The 18,142-nt window shown below is 49.9% G+C and overlaps 1 protein-coding gene across 2 annotated transcripts; it reads left to right on the top strand.

The window, feature by feature from the left end:
• The first annotated feature begins 37 nt into the window (after positions 1-37).
• On the top strand, positions 38-18,052 carry Fhod1 (formin homology 2 domain containing 1). Of its 2 annotated transcripts, none has more exons than XM_027405807.2 (22): positions 38-413; positions 8,312-8,418; positions 8,801-8,865; positions 9,222-9,289; positions 9,362-9,467; positions 9,549-9,643; positions 9,905-10,016; positions 10,105-10,199; positions 10,266-10,436; positions 10,527-10,684; positions 10,763-10,939; positions 12,467-12,588; positions 13,982-14,628; positions 15,062-15,217; positions 15,442-15,624; positions 15,710-15,829; positions 15,907-16,068; positions 16,639-16,829; positions 16,916-17,108; positions 17,188-17,350; positions 17,427-17,627; positions 17,709-18,052. In XM_027405807.2, exons 1-22 carry the CDS (start codon positions 213-215, stop codon positions 17,789-17,791), a joined length of 3,576 nt encoding a protein of 1,191 aa, XP_027261608.1. In that variant the 5' UTR covers positions 38-212; the 3' UTR covers positions 17,792-18,052. The 2 variants fall into 2 exon arrangements, with proteins under 2 accessions (XP_027261608.1, XP_027261609.1); XM_027405808.2 differs by having other exon boundaries at positions 43-413; positions 10,293-10,436.
• Positions 18,053-18,142: the final 90 nt, after the last annotated feature.

Below are 18,142 nucleotides of genomic sequence, written 5' to 3'. Positions count from 1 at the left end.
CTGACCCAAGCGCCGCCTCTGGCAGTGGTTAACCCCAAGCGCGCGCTCTCAGCCTAGTCTTGGCTCCACCCTCTTCCTCAGCCCCACCTCCTTCTGGCTCCGCCCCTCCAGTCCCCAGCGTCCGGGCCCGGCCCAAACAGCGAAGTTAGTCAGGCTGAAGTTGCAGCAGTGCCGGGACACAGAGGCGTCCGGTAATAGCCGGTGGCAGAGCCATGGCGGGCGAGGAAGACCGCGGGGATGGGGACCCAGTATCAGTGGTAACCGTGAGAGTGCAGTACCTGGAAGACACCGACCCTTTCGCATGTGCCAACTTCCCGGAACCACGCCGGGCCCCTACCTGCAGCCTGGACGGGGGTCTGCCCCTGAGTGCGCAGATCCCTGCGCTGCACCGCCTCCTGGGGGCGCCTCTCAAGGTGAGGGGGCTACGGAGAAATTTGCGCTCGGAGGTTGAGGGGGGCGGTAGGCAGTGCTTCTAGCATAGAGACTGTAGCGGATGCTCGCCTCCGGAAAAGTCTCCGGCCGGGGTCCCACGATCTACGCTACTCTGCCTACAGGGGGAGACTCAAATTGAGACATTGTAGAAGGAAAATGAGTTTGTGATTTGCTCCACCCGGCTTCCCTTAAAAGTAAGGCCCTCCTGAAGAGGTGCTTGGGGTCCCCTCGCTGCCTGTTTGCCAGGGTTGCTGCAGTGGGCAGGGGGTCAGTAGCCTTTCGGGTTGTAGCGGATCGGGAAGTGGAGTTGGGAGGGGCCGGTTTCCACCTGCTTCAGGTAAGTTGGAGGCGGGGCCACAAAGAGGGGCGGGCCTAGGGACGACCTGGAGGGGAGTGGGTCCTTGGAATACCGTCTCTCCCAGGCTAGTGGAGATTGGGAGTGCCCTCCAGGATAAGAGGAGTCCCTTGGAAGCAGCCAAGCCCTAGCACGGGTGGAAAAGCCCTTTGAGTCACCGCCCCCACGGTCCCTTAGGCCCGCCGCTGGTAGCCTACTCCTGGAAGGGAGAGGGCGGGCCAGGCTAATTTTAAACTGCTGGCCTGCCCTAGTTTGCCGGCGTTCCTAGGCTGACTTTGCACAATTAAGAGAGGCTCATTTCCAGATGGCCAGCGGGACCACCCCTCCCTCCAGCTTGCCTCCTCCTACCCCCCGCAGGCATCCCTTTCCGGCTTGCTTTTTCCGGGCCAGGACTCCCGGAGGCATACAGACTACCACCCCCAGGGTTCCCGACCTGTGGGTTAGCTGGAAGCAGTGAGGAAGAAGGGAGGGAGTCGGTGGGGTGCCTCTACTGGGCGCGGAGTTGCGCAAACATGGCCCGTAGGCCCGGGGTCTCCCCTGGAATGTGCCCTGAGCTCCAGGCCCCCAGACTGCATTCCTTGCGTTGCAGCCAGCCCCGCCTCCAAGTGCAGGCAGGAGGGGTCCGGGAAACTTGGCCTGGGGAGTGGCGGGTATCCAGGCAGAGCCCCAGCTTTAAGACCACAGCTGGAAGGATGCAACAATATGCCCACCTCCAGAGTTTTGGTGCAGTCAGCTCCTCCTATTCTGTTCACAAAGGGGTCTGGAGAAAGCATGTCCAGTCTGAGGTCCCCTGGCATTCAGTCTGACTACAGAGAAAAGGGTGCTGAACTAAAAATGTTCGGACAGATTGAGGAGAAAGAGATGTGGAACTGAGGCCACTTAGCCTCTAAACTAATAAAAAGTCCTTGGCCAGAAATAAGGCAGGCTCTAAAGCCATAGCATTTATATGCAAGGTCCTGGGTTTGCTCCCCCATACCACAAATATATATATTCATAACGCTAGAAAGAAGGCAATAATTCATTCCCTCACTCTAGGACACCCCCCTTCACAGTTGGAAGCAGGCCTGGGTTATTTAAAAATGAGGTTCAGAGCCTCCTACTTCATTTAGAAAACTGACTGCATGTTTCTAGCCTGTACAACAAGGCTCCTGGGTTCAGTGGTGTGTGTGTGTGTGTGTTTGGGTGTATAGAAGTATGAATGGATGGATACAAGACTGTCTTCTCAACTAGGTGCTGTGTCTTGTTCTCTGCTTCTTAGCTGAGGACACAATTGAGCTCCATGAAAGATGTGTTTCCTACTCTAGCTCTGTACCTCTTGGTGTGACCACCTTTAGGATCTCCTACCTGCTGCTCGGAAATCTGCTCCTTCCCCCACTGCGAGGCTTTGGGAAAGGCATAAAGTTACACTGTTTAGAGCCAGAACTCCCTGGAGTTGACAGCTTTGCCAGGAATGGTCAGATGCACTGTGATGTGCTTGTCCCAAATATAAACTGTGACCACAGACTCAAAATAGAAGGCTGGAGGAAGAGGGATTGAGAATAGGGCAGGGGCAGGGACATCAGAGAACTGAGGGAGGAGAAAAGCAGGATTCCCTGCAGGACATTTCAACAGCTGGTTCCTCTCCAGAGTGTATAAGTGGGTGTCCCAGAAGCACAGTATACCTTGCTCACCTTCCAGAAGGAAGAGATGGGCTGGAAAGCCAGATATCCCTGTTGTAGGCTATAGGGCAAAAATAGGGTGACAGGTTCTCCCTGTCCACTGCTTCATTCTATGTGTAGTTGTCTGGAAGAAAGTAGATTACAATCAAGAGACCTGCCATTCTGGGTACTGGTCTCTCTCTATCACCCTAGCAGACCCTGAAGCCTCCCTGGGGTCCTACCCCTCACCCTACTGGACTCCAGTTCCTCCAGGGGCACCCTTTTTAAGCGACTCAGAGCTTGCCAGTCTGAGAAACTTAGCTCATTTCCTCCATGTCTAGGAGGAAGCTCCTGGCCACAGCCTCTGACTCATCTTCTGTTTGGGGGTTGGGGAGCCTGGCAATACCATAGGCTAGGCCTAGTGTCCCTAGGGAAACTCGAAGAGTCTTCCTCTCATATAAGCTTGGGCTCTTTCAGTTTAAGGACTTGCCCTGCCCAGAAGAGAATTGACCCTTTGATGTCTTAAACCCTAATTCCAGTCTAACACAAGTACAAGTATCTTTCCTTATGGAAAGAGCCCTAGAAACTTTTCCTGAGAGCCAAGCCCTGCTGCACCTGGTATGTCACTGGCATTTATTTCCTTGGGCTCTGGGCAGGGGGACCTAGAATGCTTCTTGGACCTTGTGTTAAAGGCTGGAGAGCCTTACTGACAGCAAGGATTGCCCTTCAGTGTTTGGTCATATCATTAGTTTCCTCAGCTAGCTGTGACTAAAAAAGAGCAAAGGTGGACAAAGGTCCCAGAATATGCCCTGACTCTGCTCCAGCCTCAGTTTACCCCTCATAGCTCTTGTGGCAAGAAAGCTCAAGTGTGAATTTGACCTGCCCGGATAGATGCCAACTGAAGGAGTCCCCAAAGATTTTGTTTTGTTTTGTTTTGTTTTCTGCAGGATCAAACCCAGGGCCTTATGCAGGTTAGGCAGGCACTATACAACTGAGCTAACATCCCCACCCACCCTATTCCTCCACCTAGGATTTTTTTTTTTTTCCAGGAAATGTGGTTTCACACAGTGTCTTCAAATTCTCATTCTTCTTGCCTTAGATTCATGAATGCAAATGTTATAGTCATATGCTGCCATGCCCAACCCCCTAAGGATTAAGAGGACTGTGTGTATGTGGTGGGGGAGGGAGCACTTATCTGTTGATAAACTGAGCTCTTTAGTCCTCTGCTATGGGAGTCTCTGGAAAACTAGAAATCTGAAGTAGGGGCATGAACTGCAGTTCCCTAGTCTTCTGTAGTCTGCATGTTCCATCTGTTGGTCCTTCTAAACTAAAGAAGCTGAGGGTTGCAGGGTCTGGTAAGAGATGACCCTACAGCCTAGATCCTGGGAGTGGTAACCGGCAAAAATAGACAGTTTTCCTAGTGTTTGTGTGCTTGTTTATTTGTATTCTTTCACTAGAACTGGGGAGACAAGTTTTGGGTATTTGCAGAATCTAAGAAGTTTAGAAGCAATATTGTAGGTCCCCCGCCCTCCATCCACTTCTCTGTCAAGGTTTTCTGGAACATTTCCAAGAGCCATCCACTTAAGATATAGTCAGTTAACCCTGGTTCCATTATGGGCTTTGTTTGCCTGTGGCAATTCACAATATTTCTTTTTGTCTTGTTTTGGATTTTTGTTTGTTTGTTTGTTTTTGAGACAGGATCTCTCTGTGAAGGCCCAGGTGGCCTGGACCTCACAGAGGTCCACCTGCTCCACTATCTCAGTCCCTAGTGCTGGGATTAAAGGCTCTGTTACTTTGTTCTTTTGAGATTGGGTCTCATTATATATCACTGGCTGCCATAGAACTCAATGTGGATGTCATACATCAGACTGGCTAGAACTTGAGAAGATCCTCCTGCCTCTGCCTCCTGGGTGATAATATTGTAGGTGTACAGCACTGTGCCTGACTATTTCTGAACTTTGGTTTCATTGCTTGTTAAAATGGAAAAATCAAATGAAACAGGCAGCCTAAAGTGAGGCATGGTTAAGTCGGGAAGATTGCCATGGGTTTGAAGCTAAGAGACCCTGTCCATAATGGAAGAGGAGAAGAAAGGAAGTAGGAGAGATAAGCGGAGAAAAAAAGAAAAGAACAAAAACCAGGTATTGTAAGCCAAGCTACAATACCAAACTAATACTGGGAAAAGTCAGCCTCAGCTATTTTACAAGTTCTAGGCCAACCTGGTCTACAGGATACCTTATCTTTTTGTCTTTTTTGCCTTTAAAAGGCAATTTGTTTATCTAGCACTGAAGAGGCGCATAACAAAGGCAGGTTTCTTTGCCTAAGGTACATCCTTTTCAGCTCATCCAGGAAGTCACTGTGTAGCTGGAGCCTCAGATAACAGAAAGCTTGCTATTCAGAGCAAAGGGTCCTGTATTCGGAGGTCCAATTATTTTCCTAAAACAAGAGTCCTTCAGCATGAATTTCACCCTGCCCTCTATCTTCATTGTTCCCTGTCCTATCTATTATTTCTTACATGATTACATTGTCATCAAAAACAGTAGGGGGCTAGTGATTTGGCTCAGGGTAAAGACACAATAAATGAGGCCTGGTCCTCTGCTTCCATGAACATCTTGGCATGCACACAACCATACTCATACACACAGAAGTAAGTAAATAAATAATTTTTTAATAGGGAGTAGACACCTTGGTCTGCTCAGCTTGATCTGCATATGAAACCATATATATAAAAGTCTCAAGAATATTAACCCCACCCAAAAAACAACCTATGTCAGTCCCGAGTAGTAGCCTATACCTGTAATCCTAGAGAACAGAAAGGCAGGAGAATCAGGAATCATCTTCAGCTATAGTGAGTTTGAGGCCACCCTGGACTACATGAAATCTTGTCTCTAAATAAGTAAATAAATAAATGTACAGCATAATAACTAATAATATATAACAAATAATAATAAAGTAAGGCTGTGGCTCAGTGATTTAGTACTTACCTAGCATGGAAAGGGCTGTGGGTTTGATTTCCAGCTCTATAAAAAACAATTTTGGGGCTGGAGAGATGGCTCAGAGGTTAAGAGCCACTGGCTGTTCTTCCAGAGGTCCTGAGCTCAATTCCCAGCAACCACATAGTGGCTCACACCATCTGTAATGAGATCTGGTGCCCTCTTCTGGCCTTCAGGCATATATGCAGACAAAACACTGTAATAAATACATAAATATTTTTTAAAAATTATTTATTTATTAAAAAACAGAGGAAGCAGGTGTAGTAGTTCATACCTTTAATCCCAAAACAGAGGCAGGAGGATCTCTGTGATTTCAAGACCAGCCTAGTCTACAAAGTGAGTTCCAGGATAGCCAGTGCTACATAGCTTATCTCCAAAATCCAAATCAAACAAACAAAAACAAAGACAGAGGCTTGAGAAATTACCCTGTGGTAGGAGCCTTTATTATTCTTGCAAAAGACCAAGGTACTTGTGCTTTTGGGCTGCCAGAAAAGCCTGAGCTGGGAGACTAAGGAGATAACAATGGCTGGAGGCCAACTTGAGGGAAGCTTGGGAAGAATGAGGAAGGGACTGCCCAGAAGATGGAGGCCAGAAGTGAGGAAGACAGAAGCCAGGGTGGAGGATGGAGGCCCATACATTGTGCTAGCCTAAAGCAGTGTCATCAAAGATTAGGGTTTGGGCTTGCTCAAACCTGGCCCAGTCCCAGGGTGTGAGAAAAGAGTCCCAGAGGTTTGCCTCTCAGAATGGCGATCCCAGCAAGGGGCCAGGAGTGTGAAGGATAAGCACCATCTTGCTGACAAGAAGTCTATCCTTCTTGCTGTTGGCCTGATCCTGGCCCTCAACCTCCCACATCTACTCCGGACAGACCACTGAGAGCGGAAGCAGACCTGGAGACACCAGGCTGAATGATCTCTAGATCTTTTCCTATAACTAGCAGGATCGGATGGGTGAAATAGTTGGGGAGGCCACGTCTACATCCATGACAAAAGCTTAAACCTATGTAGCTGAGGAGGCTGGAGTGATGGTCATGTGTCCTTTGGGACTGTGCCCCTTGCCCCAAATCACATCCTGGAGGGAGAGGACCATTCTCTGCTTACTTAGGGTTGAACAGGGTACATGGAGGAAGGCAGGATAGTATGGTGGGCCTAACATCTCTGGATGTGCTTTTGGCCTGTGCTCAGCCATTCCTGGCCACAGACCTTGGTGTGCAAGTGGTTGTCAGGTACTTATAGTAGTTTGGTACATCCTTAGAATTCACAGAAGTTGTGAATCCATACTTACTAGTGAGTTTTTTCTGAGTCAGAGCTGACTTGTCGGTGTTTCCTGCAGACCTAAAACCAGTCTCTGGTTCATGGGTGTTCCAATAAATGAGCTATTCTGTGTGTGATTTGGAGGCAATCCCTGGGGGAGGCATGTTAAGGGCCCCAGATCCTGCAGTCCAAGCAACACTGGGGCCATGTAGCTGGGCTTACATGGGGGTGGGCCTGGGGAAGGCTACCCTCAGTTGAGCTCTGGCCCTGATGAGATACCCCAGCCCTGAGAACTTGCAATCTCCTCTCAGACCTGTTTCCCAGTAGACCCAGGAGATGACTCTGCTCCCTGGAAGAAGAGAAAGGCCAGGCCCGTCCAAGGCGCCCAAGGGAGGGCAGGCAGCCAGGCAGGAAGTTGGACAGAGAACAGGCTGGAGTGTTTGTCCTGTGTCCCATGTCCCAGGCAAGGGGCAGGGTGGGGGTGGGGGATCACCCAAGAGCCCCAAAGGCTAAACTGCCAGGAAGGAGCCAGGTCAGGCTCTGAGGCAAAGAGCAATGGGTGTTAGCCAGAGGCAGGGGCAGGGAGCTTGATTCCCTGTCCCTCCAGGGACCAAGAATAGCTGAAAGCCCTTGGGTGGGGTTCAGAGCAAGGCAGAGCTGACCAAATCCCAGGAAAACTGTTGGTGACTTGCCCAGTGAGATAGCCACCAGAAGACCCCCTTTCTCCCCAGAGGTAGAGGGATTGTCATTAGCTCTGCATATCAGCACTGTGCCAATGCGGGAAGTATGAGGGAGAGGCACAGGGTTGCTCCTAGAGTATTAGGAGTTAGGCTTTGCTATAAACAGTTTCTCCTTTTTTAGATTTTAATTTTTATTTTGAATGGTTATGAGTGTGTTGCTTTCATTTATGTATGTGCACTACCAATGTGCCTGGTGCCTGTGGAAGCCAGCAGAAGGTATCAGAACCCTGGGAATTGGAGTTACAGATGGTTGTAAGCTGCCATGGGAGTGCTGGAAACTGAACCCAGGTCCTTTGCTGGAGCAGCAAGTGCTCCTAATCACCGAATCTATCCCTCTAGCCCCTATAACCATTTTTTAAAGTGGTAAGCCATGATTACAGGAGGGAAACATGAAAAATGAAGGTAGATGGAGCTGGTGCCTTCCTATCTGAGGTCTGACAGCATTAGACTTAAAAATCTAGAATGGTTGTAACTGTAGCTCACGTGGGAAAAGGACAGAAAGCCTTTGAGAAGCAGAGGGACTAGGGAGTCTGTGGACTAGTATCTGTGCCATATTCTGCTGGAAGAAACTCCCAACTGGGTTTGCACCTCCCTGAACACTTAACACTTTCTTTCTGAACTTGAATGCTTTTGTGGCTGAAGCTTATCACCCCACAAGGCTGTGAACTTCCTTGAAGGCAGTAACTTCCTGCTATCCTCCTTCATGTCCCTTCCTCATTTATGTTTGTTAGCATAAAATAAAAGGCAAAAACCAAACGAACAAAACAAACCAAAAATCCAGGGCTGTGTAGTTCAATGGTTTAGCATGTGGGAAGTCCTGGGCTTGATTCCCCATAGCACAAAAACAAAACAAACAACAATCTGAGTGTAGCACTAGCCCTAAGAGCTGTATTCCTTGATTTCCTAGCTGGAGGACTGTGCACTGCAAGTGTCTCCATCAGGATACTACTTGGACCCGGAGCTATCCCTAGAAGAACAGCGGGAGATGCTGGAAGGCTTCTATGAAGAGATCAGGTCAGAGCTGAAAGGGTGAGGGAGGTTAGGGAACCCTTCCTTCTTCTTTTCAGGGGCTTGAATGGATCTGGTCAAAGCCCCCAACCTTGTCCCCACCAGGGTCCAGCTCAGGTATCAGCAGCTCAGACAGTCTGTAGCCTGGGGTGTAGGTAAACGCAGGGAATGATGCTTGGGGGATCCCCACTATTACCTGGAAATAGGGGCACTCCCACATATTGTTACTTATGTTTATACATACTCTCCTGTTTGGCTAACATTTGGACCCTGGAATAGCAGTTAGGAGGGAAGGAATGGGCCAGGGTTCACATGTGGATGTCTTTGCTTTGAGGGTGGGATCTTGAGGAATCATCTGGGAACCACTAACATGGCTGCTTGATTTTAGCAAAGGGCGGAAGCCCACATTGATCCTGCGGACCCAGCTCTCTGTGAGGGTCAATGCTATCTTGGGTAAGTATGTGGCATCTTTGGTGTCCAGCAATCCCCAGCTGTCTTATTCCCTGCTTTTCCTTTGTAGCCTAGTTGGACTAGCTCCTTTCAGGCCTGTGCTGGACTATGGATTGAGTGGATTGGAGATCTGATGTGTCCTCCTCTCTCCCTTTTCTGATATTTCCTTCTGGGGTCAAGACTGATGCCACAGTTGGACTGATGTATCGGTGACAGAGGAGGGGACCCAGAGTCAGAAAGTAGAAGGGAGGTTTGAGAATACTAGAGTCTTCTTTGGTAGGAGGTTGTAGGTATGTACTAGTGGAAGAAGACACTGCCTGCGTTCCCTTGAGCTGTTCACAACCACTTACCCCTTACAGAAAAGTTGTATGGCTCCAGTGGCCCTGAGCTCCGCCGATCTCTCTTCTCATTAAAGCAGATATTCCAGGTAAGATCCAGAGCTGGGCAGAGGGTTGGTGTCCACCCTAAGCCCACTTAAACTTCCCCATGGTGCCTTCAGGAAGACAAGGACCTGGTGCCTGAATTTGTACACTCAGAGGGGCTGAGTTGCCTCATCCGTGTGGGTGCTGCTGCTGATCACAACTACCAGAGCTACATCCTTCGAGGTCAGCTCTACTTTCCCCTTGACCTTTGTTCCCATACCCACCCACCCATCCCCACTAACCTCTTCCCATTTCTTTCTCTAGCCCTGGGCCAGCTGATGCTTTTTGTGGATGGGATGCTGGGGGTGGTGGCCCATAGTGAGACTGTGCAGTGGCTGTACACACTGTGTGCTAGCCTGGTAAGTGGCTTTATACAAACATATGTACCCTTTCCCTAGTGTTTCCTTCTGAGCCTCAGTTTCCCCTTCTACAAAGTAGGAAGGGTTGGAGTAAGCCTGAGGCCCCTTGAAAACTAAATGGCACTTTCAAGCACAGCCCAGAACCTGGGTCTTTCTACCTAGACCCTTCTCTTTGGGTTTAGCCCCAGGAGTCCTTCCTCTTCCTCCAGGAACTAATAGTCTGGTCCAAGCCCCACTCATGTGAATTGCCTTTTCTCCTAGTCCCGCTTGGTGGTAAAGACAGCCCTGAAGCTGCTGCTGGTGTTTGTGGAGTATTCTGAGAACAATGCACCGCTGTTCATCCAGGCAGTCAACTCTGTAGCCAGCACCACCGGTCAGAGCCTATCCTTTCCTTTCTCTGCCACTTAGCCCTCTCTCCTACTGCTCCCACTCCCATGATTACCTCCCTTCCCATGTGGCAGGTACTCTTCCCTGGGCCAACTTGGTGTCCATCCTGGAAGAGAAGAATGGAGCTGACCCAGAGCTATTGGTGTACACTGTCACTCTTATTAACAAGGTATGAAACTGGGACCAAGTGCTACCTGTGGACCCTTGGCCCATGATCCCCACACGTCAACCTCAGCCTTGGCTTCCTAACCCCACCTTCCAGACACTGGCAGCACTCCCAGACCAGGACTCCTTCTATGATGTGACAGATGCCCTGGAGCAGCAGGGCATGGAAGCACTGGTCCAACGCCTCTTGGGCACTTCTGGCACTGATGTTGACCTGCGAACACAGCTAATGCTCTATGAGGTGGGTTAGGAGGGAGGGGTGCAGTTCCCTAGTACCTGTCCCATTTTTCAGGCCTCAGCTGCTTGCTCACATCTTGGCCACCTCCACTAGAGTGCCCTTCGCTTTGAGGATGGAGATATGGAAGAGGCTGCAGCTGCTGCAGCTGCAGGTGGCCGACGAGAGCGACGGAAGCCATCCTCAGAGGAGGGCAAAAGGAGCAGAAGGTCACTAGAAGGTGGAGGCTGTCCTGTGCGTATCCCAGAACCAGGGTAAGTACATGCCTGGGCATATACGAAGGGGTGAATCTGCCAGGCATGACCCTGTCTGTTAACAGGCCTTGCCTCTAGCTCTACAGGCCCTGCTTCACCAGTAGGCTCCACCTCCTTCCCTGGCCCCACCTTGCTGACAAGTCCAGGCATCAGCCCTACTGGCCCAGCCTCTGGCCTCCGTACCTCAGTGAACCTCTTTCCTACCATTTCTGTGGGACCATCAGTGGACAGTTCCTGTGAAAGAAGCATCTACAAGTAAGTAGGGAAATAGAGCCCTACCCCCAGGCCCTGTCTCCAGCTGTCCCTCCACTTTGCGCCCCTCCACGGGCTCAGCCTCCTCTGCCCAAACGCGTGCTTTCTCTTTCTTTTCAGACTTCACCAAACTGCTCCCGTTTGGTAAGTGACTGCAGGAGGGTGAGGCTTGGCTCTGACTGGACCTCCTCCTTCTGTGTCTTCTCTTTATTTATTTCCTGTGTTTCACCTCACCTGCCGTGGCCTCTTGTCATGTCTTCCTCTTCACCTTCTGCCCTTCCATTTCTGTCACTCCTTTTGCTTTGTCCTTGTTATTACTGTACCTTGTCCAGCTTCCTGTCTGTTTCTACCACTTCCAATTCCCCATGTCCTGCCATCCTAGCTCTCTTCCTACCACTGTGGATGGGAAGGAACTGTGACACCACTGTCCAGCTCAGTATGGGTACAACAAATGGACTTTGGAATGGAGCTGGCACCATAGTTACCATGTCTTTCTCTCATCCCCTTACTCAGCGCCCCTGAGAGCCCACCTGTCCCCCAGTCCCTTACTGGGCAGGCCAGGTTAGAGTAAGTACAGAGGCCAGTCTGCCAGGTCTGCCATGTGCTCAGGGCTTCAGCATTGCTTGCCCAGCAGGAGTTCATATAACCCTACTAGAAGGATTCTCAGAAACCTCTTCTCCCAGACGTATGCCTCCTTAGTAACCCAAACACTGAAGCACAGGGAGCAGGTCACTGAGACTGTAGTGATAGTGATGCCTGAGTAGCTTAGACCAGAGATATGGATATGGACAGATAGCTTGTGAATGAGTTTGGAGAGGTATTTAAAGTGTGGTGTGGATGGTGGAGGAACTAAGGCTGGAGGAAGGGCAGGGACTGAACTAACAGGGGCTGAAGGGACTAGAAACCCTGGAGACAGGTTTGGTGGCACACACCTTGTAATCCGAGCACTTGGTGGTGCAGTTAGGAGGATCAGAAGTTCAAGGTCATCTTCAGCTACATAGTGAGTTTTGGACTAGTCTGGCCTACATGAGACTTCTCCTCAAAAAAGGGGGAAATGAGGAGGGGAGAGGAAAGATGAAAAGGAACAGGAAGAAAGGAAGACAGCAATAGATCACATTCATTATTTCAGCACAAACTGAGTGCACACTGTTTAACAGGCCCTTTTCTCAAGCATAACTCTTAAAAGCAGACAGACATGCAAGAGAAAGTCTGTTGTGCCCATTGGGACAACTACCCCCTTCCCTTACTCTACAGGTCTTATCTAGATTCAGCAAGGCTGCAAATTAGATGTCAAGTGGAACTTTTATACTTTGCCAAGAATGCTAAATTGGTTGTAACTCCCCAGATATATAGGAATGAATGGGGCTGAGCCTTGGTGGAGTGGGCAGAGGTGTGTCTAGTGCATGGACTGTTCCCTGTGCCTGTGTGTGCTTGCAACTGAGGGCAGTGCCCAGTAGCTCAGCAAGGCATGTTTACCACCCTGGGCTGGACTTGCGTCAGACACTATCACTGACAAGTACCTCTCCCCAGAGCCCGGTTCCTGGAGAATGTGGCAGCAGCAGAAACAGAGAAGCAGGCTGCTCTGGCCCAGGGCCGGGCAGAGACACTGGCTGGAGCCACAGTGGATGAGACTGATGGATCGTCACCATCAGGTGGGTAGTTAGTTGCTCAGGCAGAATCCAATCACACTATTTTCTTTTTAAGATAAACAAACCAGCCCTAAGGGCTGGAGGGATGGCTCAGTCAGCAGTTAAGAGAGCTTGTTGTTCTTGCAGAGGACCTGTATTTCATTGATTCCCAGCATTCACATGGTAGTTCACAACAATCTATATAACTCTAGTTTGGGGGAATCCTATGCTGCCTTCTTAATAATTTTTGAAAGTTTTGCTCATTTTATGTGTATTGGTGTTTTGCCGGCATGTATGTCTGTGTGAGAGTGTTGGATCCTCTGGAACTGGAGTTACAAACAGTTGTGAGCTGCCCTGTGGGTGCTAGGAATGAACCTGGGTCCTCTGGAAAAGAAGCCATTGCTTTTAACCACTGAGCCATCACTCTAGCCCCTTAATAATGTTTAAATTACGCTATAATTATATCATTTTCTCCTTCCTTTTCTCCCCTGTACCTCTCACCTTGCTTTTTCAAATTCATAGCCTCTTTTTTAAAATTGATGTTACTATTACCTCCACAAGTGCCACACATACACTTGTTGCACACACATACATACAGGCAAAACACTCATACACATGAATTTTTTTTGTTCTTCTTTGTTTGTTTTCAAGACAGGGTTTCTCTGTGAAACAGTCTTGGCTGTTGTGGCACTTGCTCTGTAGACCAGGCTGGCCTCAAACTCACAGAGATCCACCTGCCTCTGCCTCCCGAGTGCTGGGATTAAAGGCATGTGCCACCACTGCCCGGCTTGTTTTGTTGTATTTTAAAAAGGGTTTATTTTTAAAATTTATTTATTTTTATGTCCATTGACATTTTTGCCTGCATGTATGACTGTGCAAGGGTGCCAGGCAGTTGTGAGCTACCATGTGGGTGCTGGAAATTGAACCCTTGTCCTCTGGAAGAGCTGCCAGCTTGCTTAACCACTAAGCCATCTCTCAAACCCCAGCTTATTTTGTTGTAAAGATAGGGTTTCTCTGTGTGTAGCCCTGGCTGTTCTGGAACTTGCGCTGTAGACTAGGCTGGCCTCAAACTCACAGAGTATGGGGATTAAAGGCATATGCTACCACCACTGCAAAAATGTTTTTGGGGCGGGGGGATATGTATTATCCAAACCTTTTTTATTTGTATGTGTGTGTGAGCGTGTATGCCTTACATTTATGGGTATCCACAAAGGTCAGAAGAGGACATTAGAGCCCTGAAACTGGAGTTAAGAGTGCTTGGTTGTAAGCCACCCAGCTTTAAGTGCTGAGAACTGAACTCAGTCAGGGTCTTAACTGCTCAGCCATCCATCTCTCTAGCATTCTCCACACCCCCACCACCATGTTGCTTTCTTGCCCATAGAGGGCATGCAACTGACAGTTACTTACCTTTTGCTAGGCACCAGGGAACTGTGGGACTCCCCAGAGCCAGCCTCTGCACCTAGAACACCTCAGAGCCCTGTTTCCCGAATCCTGCTCCGGACCCAGCAGAGCCTTGAGCCGGAACCCAAGGAGCCAGTGTTACCACCAAGTCCCAAGGCTGAGCCTGTCCACGAGCTTCCTACCCGTGTCCCCAAGCTCTGCATTGGGGACTTGGACTTCTCAGATCTAGGGGAGGATGAAGACCAGGACACATTAAACATGGCATCTGTGGAGTCTGAAAAAACGTTCCCACTTCTACCACATCCACCATCTTCACTCTCTGGGGGTTCCCCACCTCCACCTCCACCTCCCCCACCCATCTTAGGATCCTGTCCCCCACCTCCACCTCCACCTCCCCCCCCCATCTTAGGTTCCTGTCCGCCACCTCCACCCCTGGCTGCCCCTTTTTCCCGCTCAGCACTTGATGGCCCAACCCTCCCCACCAAAAGGAAGACAGTCAAACTTTTCTGGCGGGAACTAAAGCTGGCTGGGGGCCCTGGGTTCTCTGGAAACCGCTTTGGACCTTGCCCTACCCTGTGGGCCTCTCTAGAACCTGTCTCAGTAGACACAGCCCGGCTGGAACACCTATTTGAGTCCCGGGCCAAGGATGTACTACCCACCAAGGTAAATCAACTTGACGGGCAGAATTGGGAGTTCAGGGGAGCTGAGTTTTTGGAGCTAGTTCCTTATTTCTCACATGGAGAAATACAGAGAAAGGAGATTTGTTTGAGGCTCTCTAGGAATCAGAGTCCTTATTAGAAATATCAGTTTATTTCCAGGCCTTAAATCTCTCTTATCTCCAGTTGTAGATTCATTCAGAGAAGGGCTTTAAAGTGCCTTGTCTTTTCTTTTTTACCCTCCAAGACAGGGTTTCTCTGTGTAACAGCCCTGGCTGTCCTGGAAGTTGCTTCTTTGTAGACCAGGCTGGCCTTGAACTCACAGATTTACCTGCCTCTGCTTCCCAAGTGCTGGGATTAAAGGTTTAGAGTGTCCTCTGAAGGAACTGCCCCAGCTAATTCCTTCCCCTTCTCAAACTGTCATTCTCCCAACCTTGCAGAAAGCTGGTGAGGGCCGCCGGACAATGACCACAGTGCTGGACCCCAAGCGCAGCAATGCCATCAACATTGGCCTAACCACTTTGCCACCTGTGCATGTCATTAAGGCTGCCCTGCTCAACTTTGATGAATTTGCTGTCAGCAAGGATGGCATTGAGGTAAGACTACCCTAAGCATATGAGAAGGGAAAGTGAAGTGCTAGCTCTCTTTTGTTCAGCAGGAATTTCAGTCCTTCAGTCCTTCTGGTGATGGCCATGGTCATTTCTGTAGCGCATTCTCCCAAACCTGGGGCTCCCCTAGAAGGCCTAAGGAGGGGTGGGAGACAATGTCTTAGGCTTCAGGACAGTACTGAAGGCCTCTACGGCGCTGGGTGCATCTTCAGAAACTGCTGACTATGATGCCCACTGAGGAAGAGCGGCAGAAGATTGAGGAAGCCCAGCTGGCAAACCCTGATGTACCCCTGGGCCCAGCTGAGAATTTCCTGATGACTCTTGCTTCTATTGGAGGCCTGGCTGCACGCCTGCAACTCTGGGCTTTCAAGCTGGACTATGACAGCATGGAGCGGGTACCTGGGTCATGGAGTGGGATACGTGGTAGGAATAGGGGAGGAATGACCATGTAGCTTGAAGGCTTCTTGTCCCTCACACCAGGAAATTGCAGAGCCACTATTTGATCTGAAAGTGGGCATGGAACAGCTGGTGCACAATGCCACCTTCCGTTGCATCCTGGCTACCCTTTTGGCTGTTGGCAACTTCCTCAATGGTTCCAAGGTAATTGAAAGCACTTGGGGACAGGAGGTCCAGGCTCTGGAACCAGCTAGTACCAGACTGAGACAGGGTCCTTTCAGAGCAGTGGCTTTGAGCTGAGCTACCTGGAGAAGGTGTCAGAAGTGAAGGACACAGTGCGCCGGCAGTCACTGCTGTATCATCTCTGTTCCCTGGTGCTCCAGACTCGGCCTGACTCCTCTGATCTCTACTCAGAAATCCCTGCCCTCACCCGCTGTGCTAAGGTTAGTACCAGGCAGAGACTCTACTAAGACTGGCTGAGGTACAGTGGAGCACTGCTTCTTAGGATGAATCCTTCTCCTAGTTGGCTGCCGTGCCAGAGCTTGCTGAGGCTGTAGATACGGGCGATATATCCTCTGCAAATGGACTCTAATAGCTTGACCACACCCGTTCAATTCTTTCGGTCTGTTTAGTTGCCTCTTCTTCCAAGAAGCTTTTTCTGTTCTTGCTTGGAGCAATTGGACTGGTCTGTCTCTTGTATTAAACTGTAAACTTTTTTTTCTTTTGATGATGCAGGAGCCTAAATTCAGGGTCTTGCAATGAAAGCAAGCATTCTACCACTGAGCTATATCCCTTGCCTGCTTTTTACTTTTTGAGACAGGATCTAAGTTGCTCAGGTGGAATTTGAACAAACACTGTAGCCCAAACTGCCCAGCCTGGATCCAGGGGCACAGCTGAGACCTGGACTCTTCAAAAGCTCACAGGCCAGGCATGGCAGTGCTAACTGAATGCAGCATTCAGACCTCAAGCAGTGACTTATATATAGGATAGTTGTGTATCCTCTTGCTTTTGAGGTGGACTTTGAGCAGCTGACTGAGAACCTGGGGCAACTGGAGTGCCGGAGCCAAGCAGCTGAGGACAGCCTTCGGAGCTTAGCAAAGCATGAGCTAGCCCCGGCTCTGCGTGCCCGCCTTACCCACTTCCTGGCCCAGTGTACCCGCCGGGTAGCCATGCTAAGGGTAGTGCACCGCCGAGTCTGCAACAGGTAGGGCCATGAGCTAGAGATAGGACTGCCATCACCATCCTTTAACACCAGGCTCACTATCCAAACTCCCACTACAACCTACCTAGGTTCCATGCCTTCCTCCTCTACTTGGGCTACACTGCACAGGCAGCCCGGGAAGTTCGCATCATGCAATTCTGTCACACGCTGAGAGAGTTTGCTCTTGAGTATCGGACTTGCCGGGAACGAGTACTGCAGCAGCAGCAGAAGAGGGCTACATACCGTGAGCGGAATAAGACTCGGGGTCGCATGATCACTGAGGTAAATGCCCTTCCAGGTCTTGCCTGTCACCCCATGGTTCCTTTTCCTTGCTCCTAACCACTCTTCTTTCCCTGTTTAGACAGAGAAGTTCTCAGGTGTGGCTGGGGAGGCCCCCAGTAACCTGTCCGTCCCAGTGGCTGTGAGCAGTGGGCCAGGACAGGGTGATGCTGACAGTCATGCCACTATGAAGAGTCTGCTTACCAGCAGGCCAGAAGATACCGTACACAGCCGACGGAGCAGAGGTAGGACTTGTAGCTTCTGCTAGGGGAATGTGTTCTAATCTACCTTAGCCTGATTTCCCTCCCTGGTCTCCCTTAGGCATGGTGCAGAGCAGTTCCCCTGTCACACACACAGCAGTGGGGGCCTCCACTGTATCCCCTGAGGAGACTTCAGCTTCCAGTTTACCCAGTGACACATCAGATGAGATAATGGATCTGCTGGTGCAGTCAGTTACCAAAAGCAGTCCTAGAGCCTTAGCTGCTCGGGAAAGGAAGCGCTCTCGTGGCAACCGCAAGTCCTGTGAGTATCACCTTACAAGCCCACTCATCTCCCCCCCATCCCCCTGACACCTCAACCTGTAACCCTGCTCTGTCACTCCAGTGAGACGGACATTGAAGAGTGGGCTTGGAGATGACCTGGTGCAGGCACTGGGACTAAGCAAAGCTCCTGGCCTGGAGGTGTGAGGGTGCTAACACCAGGAAATCTATCTGGATACAGCTATAGCAACAAGAGACTGAGCACAAAGAGGGCCTGGAGCAGAAATCTAGTTCAGAAGTCTGCATCCAGGAACCAGTATTGTGAACAGTATTAGGGTGTGTGTGTGTGTGTGTGTGTGTGTGTGTGTGTGTGTGTGTGTGTGTGCGTGTGTGTGTGTACATACACATGTATTTTGCATGTGTGAGTTCCCTATTCGGAACAAAATAAAGTTTACCTAGCTAATCCAAGAGCCTTTTTCCTCTTTCAAGGTCTCTGCCTACCTGAGCCAAGAAAGAAGTATCATAGGACTAATTCTTTCTACTTTGTATGTTATCATC

Source organism: Cricetulus griseus, chromosome 3, assembly GCF_003668045.3.
Source record: "Cricetulus griseus strain 17A/GY chromosome 3, alternate assembly CriGri-PICRH-1.0, whole genome shotgun sequence".
Taxonomy (NCBI): domain Eukaryota; kingdom Metazoa; phylum Chordata; class Mammalia; order Rodentia; family Cricetidae; genus Cricetulus; species Cricetulus griseus.
Note: the sequence above shows the minus strand (reverse complement) of the source record. Positions and strands in the feature narration are given on the sequence as shown.